At 40.1% G+C, this 16,374-nt stretch overlaps 1 protein-coding gene across 1 annotated transcript; it reads left to right on the forward strand.

The window, feature by feature from the left end:
- Positions 1-4,893: 4,893 nt before the first annotated feature.
- On the forward strand, positions 4,894-15,500 carry crk (CRK proto-oncogene, adaptor protein). The gene is made up of 3 exons (XM_086260709.1): positions 4,894-5,454; positions 6,157-6,746; positions 12,563-15,500. The coding sequence occupies exons 1-3, from the start codon at positions 5,235-5,237 to the stop codon at positions 12,698-12,700; spliced, it is 948 nt and encodes a 315-aa protein (XP_086116835.1). The 5' UTR covers positions 4,894-5,234; the 3' UTR covers positions 12,701-15,500.
- Positions 15,501-16,374: the final 874 nt, after the last annotated feature.

Here is a 16,374-nt window from a genome sequence, read left to right on the forward strand (position 1 = left end):
GGGCCCTGAATCTATAATCTATGAAAGTTTAACGCATTTACCACATTTCCTGGAGTGACCACTGGTTCTAAACATAAATAAATCCCACTGCCCCCCATGTTAAACTTTACCTCAGAATTAACCATGTTTATAGCCTGGTATGGAAACATTTTGGTCTGTACAGATACTCATTTGGATCTGACTAAGGCTTAAAGTTGGTGGCTGCTAAATGTACTATAGTTGATAGCTTCCTGCTAATCATCACTTTACCTAATTCCACTTCCTGAATTGGACCTCTTTACCATGTTTGTGCTGTTAATGTCTTTTCTGGAAGTTATTGAGTTGCTGTGTGGCGCAAAGAGTGACATCCAAGACACGAATGCAGTTTGCCTATTATGTTAGCTACCATTGCTGATAACTTAACTCATAACTAAACCGCCACCCGCTCGTCATTCCTGGCTCTAAAAATGTGGCACAGCTAGAGCCAAAATGCAAATGTTGAGGTTTTAAAATGCAGAGTGTGGAAACCAGTGGGTGAAGTCACCGGTGACCATGTCCATCTTTTATATAGAGGTCTATGGCCTTTATTACTGAAGCCAAATAAAAGCCCCAAGACCTGTACACAGATATAAGTGTATAAAACAAGTGCATCTTCCCTTTAATACTCACCAGGAGCTTTTACTGTAAGACAAGAAACTAATGAAAAGCATTGAAATAAGCAAATTCAGCCATTTAGCAATTTACCTCATACCATAGTGTGTTCAGCAGTAATAACATGATACTTATAGGTAACCAACATGTCACACAAGCTGCTAGCTGCTCCCTTTTACTACATTAATACAACACAGGCTGTAAAAATTCAGTGGTAAATCAGTGGAATCTAATTACAAAGAGAAGCATCCCTTTAATGCATCTTTACAAGGAGCTAGTATTCCATTGTCCCTGTAAAACCACTTTAACCAACAGCGCGTTAATACGAACCCTTTAAACAGAGGCAGATGTAAAGCATGTGACACTGAACTCACACTGTTGAAGTCCGTCCTTGAGAGCCACATTGAACTTATTTTTAGCAATTCTCTGTATAGAGTGTCAAATATTGATTGTTGTACAGTGAGTTCAGTTTGTGGTATGTAAAGCATCCACTGGCTTTGTGTACCACTCGTGGTTTGGACTCCATTCTTGGGGTAAGAGTCTTGCTGAAGCTTGCGAATTTACATTGGCTGAAACATGTCTTTGACTGACTGCAGGAGAGAGATATGTACATCATTTTGTCTGCTTTTATGTTGAGGTCATGGGAAATCAAAGCAAAGGGAAATCAAATTAAGCTGATATGCTCATTTGAAGTATTTGAATATATACATATGTAAAGATTCTTCAAACTTGCTTGTCAGAAACTCTCATATTGTTCAGCTTTACTTTCTTCAGCCCTGAGTAAGCAAACTGGTTGAAATTGTGGCCATATGTCTATAGTTTGGTGATTTGTCCTTCCCCTTGCTCTGTACAACTATCTACTCATTGCCACGTGCAGAATGACCTGTCCTTTTGATGCAAACTGTGGTTTTCAGCTTGTGGAGCTATAAATGTTTCCAGTGACAAGACGATGTGAAGTCCATGCGTACGTCTTGTCCAAGGACTCTTGCTGCTTTATTGTGAGTTGTAAAAAGAAACATGGAAATTTGAATTTGAAGGTATGGGTGTCTGTAGCCTTGAATCGTTTATGATTCTTTCCTCAGTATCAGTTTTTCTGTCTATAGCATATACCTCTATGATATTCTCCATGTTCCATTTGTCCCAAAGTTTCTTTGTTTTCATGCCACTTTATCACGGTGATCCTTTTAAAGGAAAACTCATTCATTTCATTCAAATTTAAGATGAAATTGTAAAACCTGATTGTCTGCTGTTTTGCCATGGATCTTATCAATAAATTCTCTGAAGGGAAAAACCCTGCCTTACTCTTACGTTTGTGTTTTCCTCATGTGTTCATGTGTTAGCTACAGCAAATATTTGTAGGACACATCATACATACATCTGACGCTATAATACTATAGCATATTAACATGTGGATAACTGTTATCTGTGCTTCTTAAAGTGATTTATATTATAAACAGTCATCAAATGATGTGCCAGCAGAACAACAGGAAAAACAATGGGCTTGTTATAAACTCTTTCTTGTTATCAAGTCATTAACAGCCAAGTCTTTACTAAATGGTCATGGCTTTTCCCCTGACAGATGAATTTATACTTGCATATTAATAAATTCACAAAATACATGTTCTAATAACTCATTTGATATGCATCTATAATGATCCAAAAACACAGCATGGTGCAGTTGTAAACAAATGTATTCTATCATATGTCTGGGTTAGGGTTAGCAAGTGCACTGTGGTGGATTAAAAGGTAATAAATGACACTATAATAAAATCCATTTGTGTCAGCATCCTGAAATTGTTTTAACAAAGCTAGCGTTTTGCTTCCAAGGAGCAAAAGATAGCAAAAGGGAACAGATTTATAACATTTTAAAAGTGGTCTTGAGCAATAGTTCTCCAGGTTTTCTGGTGGTCTTTCAGATTTTTCTTTGGACATTGACTGCTTTTTCACCCATTTTCAGTCCAGTCCTTGAAACTTACCATTCTCAGAGGAATGTGTTTTGTTCTTTAAACCACTTAACACTGACCTGTAAGTCATGCATAAAGAAAGCACCTGTCTCTAGGAATGAACTAGTGCAGTGTCTACACCTTATTTGCTCTAATTTCTTTAGTTGACCCAATGAAAAAAGCCAAAATAATAACTCAGTTTGACAGGCATGAAATAGTATTTTTGCACTAACGTGGAGATTTCCAAAAGACTTGGTGTATCTCGGTGTGTTGTGCAGTGTGACCTTAAAAATATGAGGAAACCTTACAAGTGGAAGACATAAGGAGAAGTGGCAAAACATTGCTGAAGCAGTGTGGGATCATCTTAACATAGACCAGAACAAAAGGCATCCAGCATCCAAAGAAGAGCTTTGAATGTCCTTCAAGAAGCCTGGAGAATTGTTCCCGAAGTCTACTTAAAGGCCGACAAGAAATCGGCCTTAGAGAGTTCAGACTGTGTTGAATCATACCAAACATTGACTTTCAAGCTTGTTATAATTGTACAGACTGATTTTGACTTATATGCTGTATTTTTTTATTTATGTCTGCACATTTCAATCAGTCTTTGTACTCATTTCCCATTTTCTTCACAAAACGCAAAGAAACGGGAAGAGGTGGCTCAAGAGCTTTTGCACAGTAATGTACTGTAGCTTTAAATTATAACATTATATAAAAGTTGAAGAGACATTTGCTTTGCCAATCAATTCTTTTTAAAAACAATGCCTATTTTGTATTTCATATCTTTTTGGCTGATAGTGGAGATAATTTCCCATGTGTCCAGGCGTCAGACACTAAGTGACACCACCAATCAGAGGTCCTGTGTCCATGTCCTAAGAGGCCAGAATTATACTGGTGGCATAAGTGGGATCTGTTGTCCATCTGCAGCCTGTTAAGACTCAAACATCCAACCCAAAAGGCTGTTTGAACTATGTTTTGTGGACAGCTGAGAACAAGTTGAACTTTTTTTTGCATCACCACTAAATGTGAGGACATCTACCTCACATTTGAAACTGCCTTCTGTTCCAGCTCCTCTACCACCCCAACATCCCCCTTTAGGCATTAGGGGATGTTTCCTATCACTCCCCAATTTTACATTACATTATTGTAGGGGTGATGCACGTGGAGTCCAAATCCTCACTGTATTCTGCTAAGGTAATAAGTCAGTCATTTCAAAATGTGAGTCTTGTAATTCCCAGTAGAGTTGAGGCTCTGTGGACATGGAGATAATTATACATTTAGATTAAATGGTAAATGGTATAGTGGCAAACAAACAGTAGAACAGAGTAATTTTTTTTCAGTCCCCTCTCCTCTTCCTGTTAAAAGGCAGTTTTTCCTTTCCACTGTCACCAGCTGCTTACTCATAAAGGGTCATTTGATTATTAGGTTTTTTCTCTATATTACTGTAGGGTTTGTTTGTTTGTTTTCTGTTTTATATAGCACCAAATCACAAAAACAGTTGCCTCAAGGTGCTTTATATTATAAGGTATAAAACATATATTCTGTACATTCCTGTGTTTCTTGAGGAGAAACACGGGAATATACATGGAATACACAGACAAAGGCTGTAATCAGCTTTTATTTTATCATTGTTTTCTGCGTGATGCAATACTCCAGATTTGCTTTACCTCAGTATTTACAGCGATCAAGTGTTTATGTTGGTGGTACACATAGAACATGACCTGCTTTCTTCTGTGGTTACATTTGGTTGCAGAATGAAGCTCTCTTATCCACAGAAAACTTAGCAGGTAGAATTTACTTTAACTACTCTCACTGGAGTACCGAAGCTTGACATTTAGGTGTGAGAACCGGTATATTGACAGGATTTTGAAGTCTTTGAGTGACACCTAGCGGCCAATATTACAAAATGCATCTAATCTATTTTATGTTCACTTGGTTAAGATGAAAAGATATGAAGTTATTTACTTTACTGTGTGAGAAAGAACTTAAGCGTTGGTTAGCATAACGCTCTGCGCTCGGTGCAGCAGTGGGGTATAAGCTTTGGCTTTCACAACCCACCACCATAAAACACAAGACAAAGTTAGCCCGAGCAGGAAAAGCGCTTTCGTGACCATCGCCACAATATAACTTTAAAAATGTTTAATTTCTGTAAGAAAACACGCACGAATAAGCGACATGGCATCGTATGATAAGCTCCTCTAAATGTTGTAAGTAATTTCGTGCTTGTTTTTCAAAAGACGTCGCTCGAAGAGGATGATGGACGAGACGACAAGCTGATGCTGTCACGCCGGCGCGTGCGCCGTAAGTGTGATACATCATATCCGGTGAGAAGGGTCTTTTTTTGTTTTCGCGTATCCGCCATTTCAGTTTTTGAAGTTAGTTGTCATCGGCGGCTGGATTGTAGCAGGATTTGTGGCGTTAAAACGTATAATAGGACGTACAGAGCTGACTTCTGAGCACAAACCGAGCCAGAGTCCCTTTTTATTAGGTGCTTGAGCTTCAGTGTCGGAGAATTGATGCCCAAACGGCCAGCTGCGGATGTCGCCTGTTTACTAAACGTGCTCTAGGCGCTAAAGTTTTTGTATGAGTTGAACGCTCTGCCTGTGGATAACGGGAGGGAGAGCAGGGAAGGCCCGGTGAAGCCTCGGCTTTGGAGTGGTTATCATGGCTGGAAATTTTGACGCGGAGGACCGTGGTAGTTGGTACTGGGGTCGGTTGAGCAGGCAGGAGGCTGTGTCTCTGTTGCAGGGGCAGAGGCATGGCGTGTTTCTGGTTCGGGACTCCATCACCAGCCCCGGCGACTACGTGCTTTCGGTGTCAGAGAACTCCAAAGTCTCGCATTATATAATTAACAGCATCAGCAACAACCGACAATCTGGTCCAGGTAAGCTAGCAGAGCTGGGGGTACGGGGTGGGGGGAGGCTTGATATTAGGAGATGCTGATGTGACCATTCTTGCATGACTTGCACCAAAGAAGATGCGCAATAGTACATTTTCCTGGCAGGCCAGACACTGAAACATGTTTCAGTTTGACGTTAGCTCAGACGGACAATTCTCTGTGCGTTATGCAACACACTGATTTTAAGAAATCACAAATTGATGGTTTGTGTGTCTATAGGTTCCTGCGTGGGCGGTATGCGTTCTTAAATAGCGCACAGTATCATTGCAAGTCAGGCCCGGTGTAACATTATATAAGCCAACTTGTCAAACTGGAAGCAAATCACCTTAAAAAAGAAGGGGGGGGGGGGGGTCTCTCATAGACTGATTTTGGCAGGCTTTGATCTGAAAAAAGCGTCTGCTTGGTTGTCTTCTCCCACAATATTTGTTGTATTCCCTCATGCATTTTCCAGAACACTTACTGGAAGAAACACGACATGTATGAGAAAAATGTAAAATAAGGAAACTGAAAGACTTCCTGGTCATGTTGGAAATCATCACCATCATACTTGTGTACATAAATAGGCTGCCTTTAGATTTCCCAGATGTGAACACTAATAGATAAGGAAAGGAGTGTTTCGGGTGAGTTATGATTTAATTTTTCTGCTTCTAACTTCACCTTTTACCTGCCCTCCCTCTTTTTCTCCAGGTTTGGCCCATCCAAGGTTCCGTATTGGCGACCAGGAATTTGATGCACTACCTGCTTTGCTAGAGTTCTATAAAATCCACTACTTGGATACCACCACCTTAATAGAACCCATCAACAAATCTAAGCACCCCACTTTCATGAGTGCTGGCCCCGGTGGAGGCCCCCCACCACGCCTGGAGGATGAGTATGTTCGGGCACTTTTTGATTTCCCCGGCAATGACGACGAGGATCTCCCATTCAGGAAAGGTGATATCCTCCGAGTCCTTGAGAAACCAGAGGAGCAGTGGTGGAACGCCCAGAACTCGGAAGGCCGCACAGGGATGATCCCAGTGCCGTACGTGGAGAAGTACCGACCGGCATCCCCCAATTCGGTGGCGGGGTCTAGCATGTCCGGTGCTGCACCTGGTGGGATGGGGATGCTGGGGAACTCTGACGGCTCTGCAGGACCGTCTGGCGCTCCACTGCTGGGAGACCCCAGCCAGTACGCCCAACCCACACCCCTCCCAAACCTCCAGAATGGACCTGTCTATGCCAGGGCAATACAGAAGAGGGTGCCTAATGCCTATGACAAGACAGCCCTGGCTCTAGAGGTAAATATGGCTGTATGGGTATTTTAATTTTTTTTCTCCTTATAACATGCACTGGAAGCTAGGAGATAGTTAGGAAGACGGATGTAGCTCCAGCCCTTTTAGCTTATCGAGACTGAACTCACATTCTTTGGCTCTCTTTCCCCATTGTGCTTTTGGCCAGTTCTTCCTCATTATTTGTTGAGCTGGGTGAAGAGTAATCAAGGTCAGAAAGTGATTAAGCAGCTCTCTTTTAGGTTCTGTAGTTAATCTGCTCTTTTAATTTCTCTGTTGAAATCAGTCCAGCACCATTACAGACTGACCTGCAAGTCTCTACACAGTGGTTATTAATACCCTGGATTCTTCCTTGTAGACTTGTGCTCTAGTCAGTTGACGAGTGTTTGCGCTTTCCCCCAGATTTGAACCTAAATAGGAGACTCAAAGTATGACTGCCATTAAGTGCTGCTCACGGCGGCTGGGCTGTTAAACTGTCCGGAAGTGAGAGCGGGGCTCCCACGGAGCAGGTCATTTGGGGAAGGAAATAGTTTGTGTTTGGGAACAGGACCATTTCCTCTGGTCTCTGTGAAGCCAGGAGTCCAGCTGAGCCACAAATGGGACTAGGAGGTTAAACTGAGCGTGCTCTGTCTCTGCTCCTCTGCTGTTGGATGGCTAAAGACACCTCTACCCACATTTTGCTTTTCATTCTGATGAACGAGCTATTTCTCTGGCTTGTTCAGCAGCCAGAAAAATAGCTTCAATTTACTTGAAATTTATTTTCGCATATGACAGAGACATCCTTTGTATGAACTGGATTCTGCCACTCCCACCTGTGGAGGACCTTTCTGGGTTAGGCCCATATGAGACAATGCGTTTTCGCCACTCTGTTTGGCCATCAGTTGCTCATCATGGCAGTGCTGGACAGTTAATTATTAGCTTACATTTCCTTGATGGTAAAGATCACTGTTTATCTTGAGCAGTTAATTTGCAATATTTAAATCCTGCTTCATGTGACTCTGGTTATTCACTTGTTTTCTCAATTCTGAGGCACAAAACATGTCAGCTTCACAGAGATGTCATTGTCGCTGGAGTTTATTATAGAAATGTACTTAAGCTTGAGTCATCATAAAGGTCTAAGTCCATATAGTTGGAGATAAAGGTAAATGTTCTCGGTAACATACCTACGTATGTTACCGAGAACATGTGTAATTCCAGTAGCTGTGGACTGAGTTCGGCGCGGCAGCTGCTAATTATTCCTATTATTCTTTAAATTAGCGTGTCTTCATACTAATATTTAATATTTTACTACATTGTAATCAGTTCCTAAAGAATTTTCACCTCTCTTAAACAATAACCCTCATTTGCATAAAACTTTCATATCAGTTGAACTGTGAAATGTCACAGTGATATTGAAAGCATTAGTTTTATTATTAAACACATCAAAGACAGCAGACAAGAGTCTGACTATATACAGCAGGTAAAATAAATATTGAACATGTCACCAATTTTCTATGTAAATTATATATAATTTCTTAATACAAAGTTTCTTTCTTATTTTTGAAACGTCTTATAAGTTACAGATGTGACAAACTTGCACTGGTGCTTTCTATTCAATTTGTTCAGACCAGAACGTGGATTATTTTATTTAGGTGTAATTTAGACAATAATGTCAATATCTTGCCTTAGATTTAAAATATTTATAACATGCTGTTTTTAATCTGTTATATTTTTTTAAATTATGAAGATTTAAAATATCTTTACCAGAAATACCAAAAATACCTTTTACCTCCTCCTTTTGGCACTACTCTGTTTTAGGATCATTCAGGTATCTTACTGTTGTTGGATACCTTGATCTTTTTCTGTTTGAAGTGTGTTGACCTAGTAACAAGGTTAGAGTTGTGTGCAGGGAGGCAGACTGACTATAATACTAAAACCTCATAGCATTCCCCTCCTACTACAACCGCAAGTACTTTGTTGGCCATTGTGGTTGAAAGCAGTAACTATTCTTCACCAGCTCAGCTAGTCTGCCGTTGCCTGCACCTGCTTTTACGTCATCAGTACATCATCGTCATCATTAACATAAAAAACTAATCAAGAAACTCTTGTAGTTGTAGTCCTTACTGCAGGGACTACACTGAATACACAGAACTCAAGTTAAAGCTTTAATATGTTTAAATGGATGGAATTGGTATTTAAATGTGTTCAGTAAAGTCCTTTTTATGTAAACACTAGTATTTTCAACTAATGAATGTTTTCATAACCAACCTTTGTCTTAGGTAATCGTTTACCTATCTTCCTACCTATTACATACTGGAAATAGTGATAATAAATGGCATCATTAATCATTACTTTTGTAATGCTTTTATATAGAGCGTGATAATCCACTTAAAAGTCAGTGTGAAGAGGATCATTCTGCAAACGATGGTGATCATAAACCCACTAAGCCACTGCACCCATAGTGCCACAGCCTCTACCATTAAGGGAAATAAAACGCAGCATAAGTAACTGAACTGTAAAGATAAAACGGCTCAGTATGAAATAACATGCAGAATATTCTAGCTAACATTAACTGCCATCCTAGAACTTGTCATACATGCCCACACTGGATACTACAGGATTAGTGAACAAGTGCAAATATGGTGCACAACATACAATAGAAATTAGTTCAGTAAAGTTACATTTAGGGCTGCTCGATTATGGCAAAAATGATAATCACGATTATTTTCACTGAAATTGAGATCTCGATTATTTGACGATATTTATTTAACCCTTTAAGACCTACTATAGAACCAAGTCCGCCAGAGCTTATATTATATTTTTACATGTTGTAGTGCCATTTGTGGGAGCATTTCAAGTTGCTATACAACTGTTATAGCCCATATTTTAATAATATGTATGCATTAAGTCCATAGTAACTACATTAATTGCAAAAAAGTGCAATAAACTACAAAAAAAAATTGAAAATCGTTTTTGGTTTTTTACATATATTTCTACTTGGAGAAATTTAAGAGGTTTATCCCTCAAAACTTTAAATACAAAAAAGTTGCAAAAAATAGTTTACAACAACAGGAAATTTATTTTGAGTGTCTTCATAGTTTTATTTTGGAGATACACCAATTTTTATATACTGCAGGAAAAACGAAAAAACAATCCTGTGATGCAAATTTGCAAAGAAAACAGCAGGTGCATCAAAATAAACTATTTCCAGCAGTGCAATTCGAGTTCTAAGCATCCCAGAAACTATTCAGAAAAGTCAAACATGACCAGTATAGGCTTTTAAGGCCTACGAGTAAAAAACTACAATTTCCGCGAAAATGACGTCACTTCCGGTTTCGGCCAGGAAATGGCGGATATGCGGTAGTTCGCGCTGACATCTGTTTCACTGTGGGAAGTGTTACGAACAGCTGATCGGATCGGCAAAGCGTGTTTCTGGAATATTGTGTTTTTGTTCCTGCAAGAGCTTTTTATGCAGTTTTTGCAAAGCTTTATGTGGAAGGAAACCGTGACCGAGGACAAGCTGATGGCATAAGATGTAAGTACAACTCCTCCGGTTTATTGCGCTAGCTTACACGGTTCCGGTTCTACAGGGATTTAAAAATAGTTACACAAAACGGAGCGTGCTGCTCTGACCGGCTTTAAAGGGTTAACAATGACTTTAAAAAATAATATAAAATAGTGTGCAACACCACTGAAGTTTTTTTTTTTTTTTTTTTTTTTACCTCTCTTTTCAACCAACAGCAGTCACTCTCCTCTCCAAATAACTTCTGCTTAGCTTTCCGAGCTTCCCTCGGGTCCTCTTAATCAGCGGTCTCCAACCTTTTTTGTGCCACGGACCGGTTTATGCCCGACAATATTTTCACGGACCGGCCTTTAAGGTGTCGCGGATAAATGAGGGAGGGGCTAATAATCGGCTCAGTCATTTTTAATAATCGTTGAAAGCCCAGATCGTAATCGTGATTAAAATTCGATTAATTGAGCAGCCCTAGTTACATTATTAAGTAAAAAGTAATCAGTTTAATTAACTGAAAAGGGAGAAAATCTAAAAAAAATCTAAAAGATCAAAATCTGTAAACCGTGTGCTACACCTTTTTTGCGCCAAGGACCGGTTTATGCCCGACAATCCACGGACCGGCCTTTAAGGTGTCGCGGATAAATACAACAAAATAAAACTAGTACCGGTACCGAAAAAAAGAAGATTTATTCATAACACACGTGAAAAGACCCTGGAAAACCGAGTTACCAATAAAAACGATAACAAAATAACGCTGAAAACCAATAAAAACCCTGAAAACCATACATTTCACACCTGAGCCTCAACTCTCGCGACCCGGTACTAAACGACTCACGGACCGGTCCGAGGCCCAGGGGTTGGGGACCGCTGTGCTACACAGTCCCCAAACAGCTTAATGATCATCCAAGTAAAAATTTGATTCATTTATTTATTTGCAATACATGCACTAGATATAGCTAAAAGAAACTTTCCATCTGTAGTTCCTGGGTGCAGGCTTTTCATGATGCACCAGTATTGCTAAATGATAGCAATAACTTGTGGTAACTCAAAGCTAGCACATGGATTCACACAGTGAAACGCCCTTAATGGTTTTACAGCTAGAGCACAATGCCAAAAGCAAAGATAACAAGCATTTCATCACTGCAAGACATTTCTAACCACAAGTATCACTCTCACACAACTTTATGGCAACAAGAATGAGAATCTTTTAACCACATTTGTAAACCATACTTAAAATGCTAAAAAGTACTGCACCCACTGATGCGTTGTGGTACTTAATTCCACAACCCAGATGCCTTAACTAAAAAAAAATTAAAGATATCAGTATTACTCAAATGTTGTAGACCAGAATTTAACATGAATGCATGTTGTTACAAACCAGTTCAAGTAGTTGTGGTGCGGTAGTTGCTCACTGTAGGCATAAGCACACTTTTAAATGTCAAGAACTGTACTAATTGTCTGTTTTGCAGTAGTGATGATAGCTATTATATCCACTATTGCCAGTGTTTGCTCATGAAGAGTTGTGTGTAGTCTATTGATGCACTATTTGTCTGAGACCTGGTAATGATACCGTATGAAAACTGTCTCCAGGAGTTCCTCTTCCTTTATTACTCATATCCTCCAACAGGCTCTGCATACTGCTGGTGGGACAAAACCAGCAACCTGAGTTTTTTTCTTTCTTGTTTTTTTTTTTTTTTTTTTTTAAACCCTCTTCTCACATTTTGTGGAACAAATAATGATCAAAAACAATGCCAGGTGTTCAATCGCCTTACTTCTGATACAAAAAAATAATAACTCGTGACAATTAATTGTAGAGACTTTTCAGCTACCTCGATAAATAAAACTGGCTAAACTGCATTACCTATTTGAAGCAGCAGTATTGGGTGCACAGAGCGCAATACCTCTCAGAGGCTTCACATCCGGGATATAAAAACCTGTCGTGCAAATTCTTTGACACAGCTGCACCTGTCTGGTAAATGTTATCAGATAGATCTTATGCCGTTAAGTCATCGCCTTCACAGACTTGAACTTTGGAACTGTCTGCTGCTCTTTGTTTGCGCAGGTTCAGTGACACAGGACACTCCCCTCCCTGTGCAGGTCACCTGTAATCATGCATTACTTCACCCAGGAGCAAGCCCTCGCCTACAGATCACTCGCATCTCTTGCTTGCTTCAAATGTTTTTCCAAGCATCTGAGTCAGTCTGGTTGTTCATCATTACTGTTACTGCTAAGAAACTCTAATGATGAATGCAACTGCATGTGACATGGTGGTTTTTGAGAGGACAGTTGGATTGAGCTTGTGTCTCATAGGTTCTCCTCTCTTCCTGTGCAGGTGGGGGACATGGTGAAGGTGACCAAAATCAACGTGAACGGCCAATGGGAGGGGGAATGCAAAGGCAAGCGCGGCCACTTTCCCTTCACGCATGTCAAACTGCTGGACCAGCACAATGCCGAGGACGAGCTCAGCTGAGAGCGGACCACCGGGCCTCTACCTGGACACTAGTGGTAGACCCTTCCTCGCCCCTCCTCCCCTCCCTACCTTTGCCTCATTCTACGTCCTCTCCCCACTTCACCTCACAGCTCCAGCTTTTATCTGCACCAAGTACAGTTTCAGAGAATCACTGAGAACAAAACTGGCCCTCACTAGACTTGTAATGCACATACCCTCCATTTCTAGCCTCTTACGTAGACACAGTTACCCTGCGCATCCCCCACCTGCCCTCACTTACTGACAGACCGAATTCAGTCATCTACAGTGGAACAGATACAAAGTGACTCGCCCATCTGTGGATTAGGCGACACCCTTTAGAACCTTCCCTCCATCGTAGACACATTATCAACACTCACTCCTCGGGAGACTCCTCGGCGCAGAGTTCAACCACTTCCTCTTTCTGTGTCAGAGCCTGTAGATAACTGCTGTTGTTTCTTCATCTGTCATCGTGGAACACTGTGGGGTCACTTGTGCTGCATTGATGTCAGATGGGAATCCAGCAGCAATCCCGGTTTTGTATGTGCTTAGTCTTAGAGGACAGTAGGCAACCCTCTCATTTCCACACGGTGAATATGAAGGTGGAGATAGTTAGCTTAGCTAAATCAGCCGGTTGCAGTTAGCATGAAGGAGAAGGAAAACAGCTACACACTGATCAGGTTTCTTTGAAGTTTAGAATTAAACAAAGAAGACTGCACGTGCTAACCTTTGGACATAGCCTCTTCCATTTTCTGATCTTGATGCTAAGCCTGATCAGAGCAGCACAGTCAAACATGGCTCCATTATTTTCTTTTCTTCTACATTTTCCTTCATATTGGACATGAATGCAGCACTATTCTGTGTTACCCACAACTCCAGTGTGATCAAATACAGCAGCAACATTTTAGAAAAGAGATTTAACTGATCTCCATGGGAAATGATTGAGCTCGGTTTTGGAGGCTTGCTGTTCTCGAGGAGAAGACCCAGTCCAACACTCACTTTACCCTCCTGCCTGGTGTCAAACGGAGAACTGAGTGAAGACCAGCAGCTCGGAGCAACTTCATGTAGCTATAGCCATAGTTCTAGCCCCAGCAGCCAAGCAGAGAAGCTGCGAAACTGTCAAGGAGGTGGAGGCGATAAAGGCAACACTACATTCTCTCACTTCAAATACCTATCCAGCAATCACCTATGACCAAGTACCACCAAGTAGTCTTTTTTTTTGTAAGAAAAAATAAGAACATACTGTTATGAAATGACGTACTATGTGATTATCATTACATGATAAATATTGATTTATTTTTGTTTGTTTGTTTGTTTTTGTTATTTTGTAGTTCTCTTCATAGCTGGTTTAGTACCAAGGGGCGAAACACTTTTTACTGCTGCATGTTGGGAGGGAGTGAAGGGTGCAAAATGAACGAACTGACTTATGGGGGAGGCACGTCTGCCCCCCACCCAAGCCCCTCACAAGGGCCATGGTGTTCTCATTCTGCGTGTGATGTACATGATTGAACAGAGTGAATGTAGGCTGTCCACTATACTAGTTAGTACTGTCTTTACATGTTAGTGCTCTCCATTCAGCTCACAGGATTTACTGTAACAGAACTGACTCTGTGTTCAGATCTTGTCAAGTGTGTCCAAGAAAAGAGAAAGTGGTGGAAATATTTGATCCCTGGCCGTTTTTTGTTTTTAACCTTTTAACTATGTTGTTGCCATCTTCCACCAGTGTGCTCTTTTAATCCTCAGGCTTATGGGCCTTTGTTTCATTTGTGCTTCCTCAGTTAATCCTTTTTGTCAGTCTTTAATTTAAAGCCCTTTAAGTTACAATGCACAAGCCAAATCTGCTTTACTGCTTTATTCCTCTCTCTGTTTTCTTTATTTCCCACATTCTAAGTAGTGGTCTAGATTGCCTTTTCCCCCCCTCTCTTTGTAAAATTGAATCGGTTTTACTTGTTGACACCTGACAATCATCCCCATCATTTATCAAAATGCAGACTGGCTTGGATTGAAGCAGGCTGGGTGTGCGGCTTAAATCTTTACCAGAGTTAACCTGCTCAACTTTGAATTTGATCTGTGAGAACTTGATTTCTCTTCCATGTGAAGGGTTCCTCTCAGAAATAATGGTACAGTGTTTCTGGCCACCTCCTTGAGCAGCCCTTAGGTGGCACTGTGACAGCATTCAGAAGGGGGCTCCATGCTGAAGGTGAAATCCTCCAGTGTTTGAGATTAAAGGAGATGACATTTGATTTTATCTGATCCATTCTGCATTGATATTTGTGCTCTTTAGATTGACATTACTCGTTGCTTCTCTGTCCTCATAGTTCTGCCCAATATCTTCAGTCTCGCTTTCAGATTTCCTTTTTGTGTTGGCCATATCCAGCTTCAATACTGTAATATTTCCTATTTAAAGATATTATTAAAAGATAATCCGGTTGATGAAATGGCATTCATCTTTGCTGCCAGCTTTCTGATAAGGTTCATTTTTATCTGTAATTTTGATCAAATCTGACTTCTGTGTCACTCATACTGCCTATGGCAGGTGCTTAGCTACATAAATCATTACCTTTATAAATTGTGTTGCCAATGAAACCACCAAGAAGTATTTTTTTAGTAGCCCTGCATGAAGTCATTCATTTCCTTTCATGCAAAGGAAGGGGTGGCAAAACAGCAGTGGTAATTGTGTTAATATCAAAATGTGCCATTTTATTATAACACTATATTCTTTCAAGACAAATTACCTTTTTATTTTCTGTAGCATGTAATGTGTTAATATACTAGTAAATAAAGTCAAACCCATGACAAATGACTCGTTTTGTGTGTTAGATTTGTATATGCTGGTAAACTACCTACACCTTGAGTCAACCATCACTTCCAAAAAACGTGGAAGGAGACTAACCTGTATTTTAATGCTGGCTTTTCTAGCTATACCTTCAACTTTTTATTTACACTAGTGTGAATGGCAAACACTTAAAGCTAGAACACAGACTTTTAATCAATATGTACATTTCAGTTCGCACAAAAAATGACAGTAATGACTGCTGTTCAAGACCAACTGTTGCTACTGACAATTAAAAAACATTTTACAATAAAATGGAACATTACTTTGTAAGCAGTAGTGCTGTGCAATACTGCAAATTTTAGTATCGATCCAATACCAAGTACATACATAGCGAGTATTACCAATACCTCTAGAAGACTTAGAAAACGCAAACAGAATATTGCTCTTGTCACGCTAGTATTGATCAGATAGTAATACCAGTGTTGGTATCGATACTGTTGGTATTTTGGGATTGGTCTGCTCTAATGAGCACGGCTATTATTATCCCTTCTCAAACCTTACTTGAAATGTTAAAGTGTGTTAATATCTGTGAAAATGTTGAGGTAAAATAAAGGAGAAACATTGTCTGTTACGTTGAGAATTTTCTGTGGCACACTTTGAGCTCCACAGTCTAATGATGCTGTCCTGTATTTTGGAGTACAAGCTACGTTTTGTATTATTTATGTAGTTCAAAAAATACAGAATTGCACCGCTATAAATATCATAGACCAGGAACAGAAACTGATGGTGTTAACACACTATACCGTAGATGTGATTCAACGCCTGCATTTATCGTTATTACTCTTGCTTTTCTCTTCAAAAAAAAAGAAAAAAAACAATAGAGGAGGAAGCATCGGAGTCA

Source organism: Aulonocara sp. 'chitande type north' Nkhata Bay, linkage group LG14 (assembly GCF_057382095.1).
Source record: "Aulonocara sp. 'chitande type north' Nkhata Bay isolate Kocher_YH1m ecotype deep benthic linkage group LG14, A_spYH_male_GT1.1, whole genome shotgun sequence".
NCBI lineage: Eukaryota > Metazoa > Chordata > Actinopteri > Cichliformes > Cichlidae > Aulonocara > Aulonocara sp. 'chitande type north' Nkhata Bay.

Bases quoted from the DNA above. Each gene is read 5' to 3' on its own strand.
- crk (XM_086260709.1), top strand. From the start codon at position 5,235: ATGGCTGGAAATTTTGACGCGGAGGACCGTGGTAGTTGGTACTGGGGT. The intron at 5,455-6,156 runs GTAAGCTAGCAG...CTTTTTCTCCAG, and splicing joins CAACCGACAATCTGGTCCAG to GTTTGGCCCATCCAAGGTTC. The intron at 6,747-12,562 runs GTAAATATGGCT...CTTCCTGTGCAG, and splicing joins AGACAGCCCTGGCTCTAGAG to GTGGGGGACATGGTGAAGGT.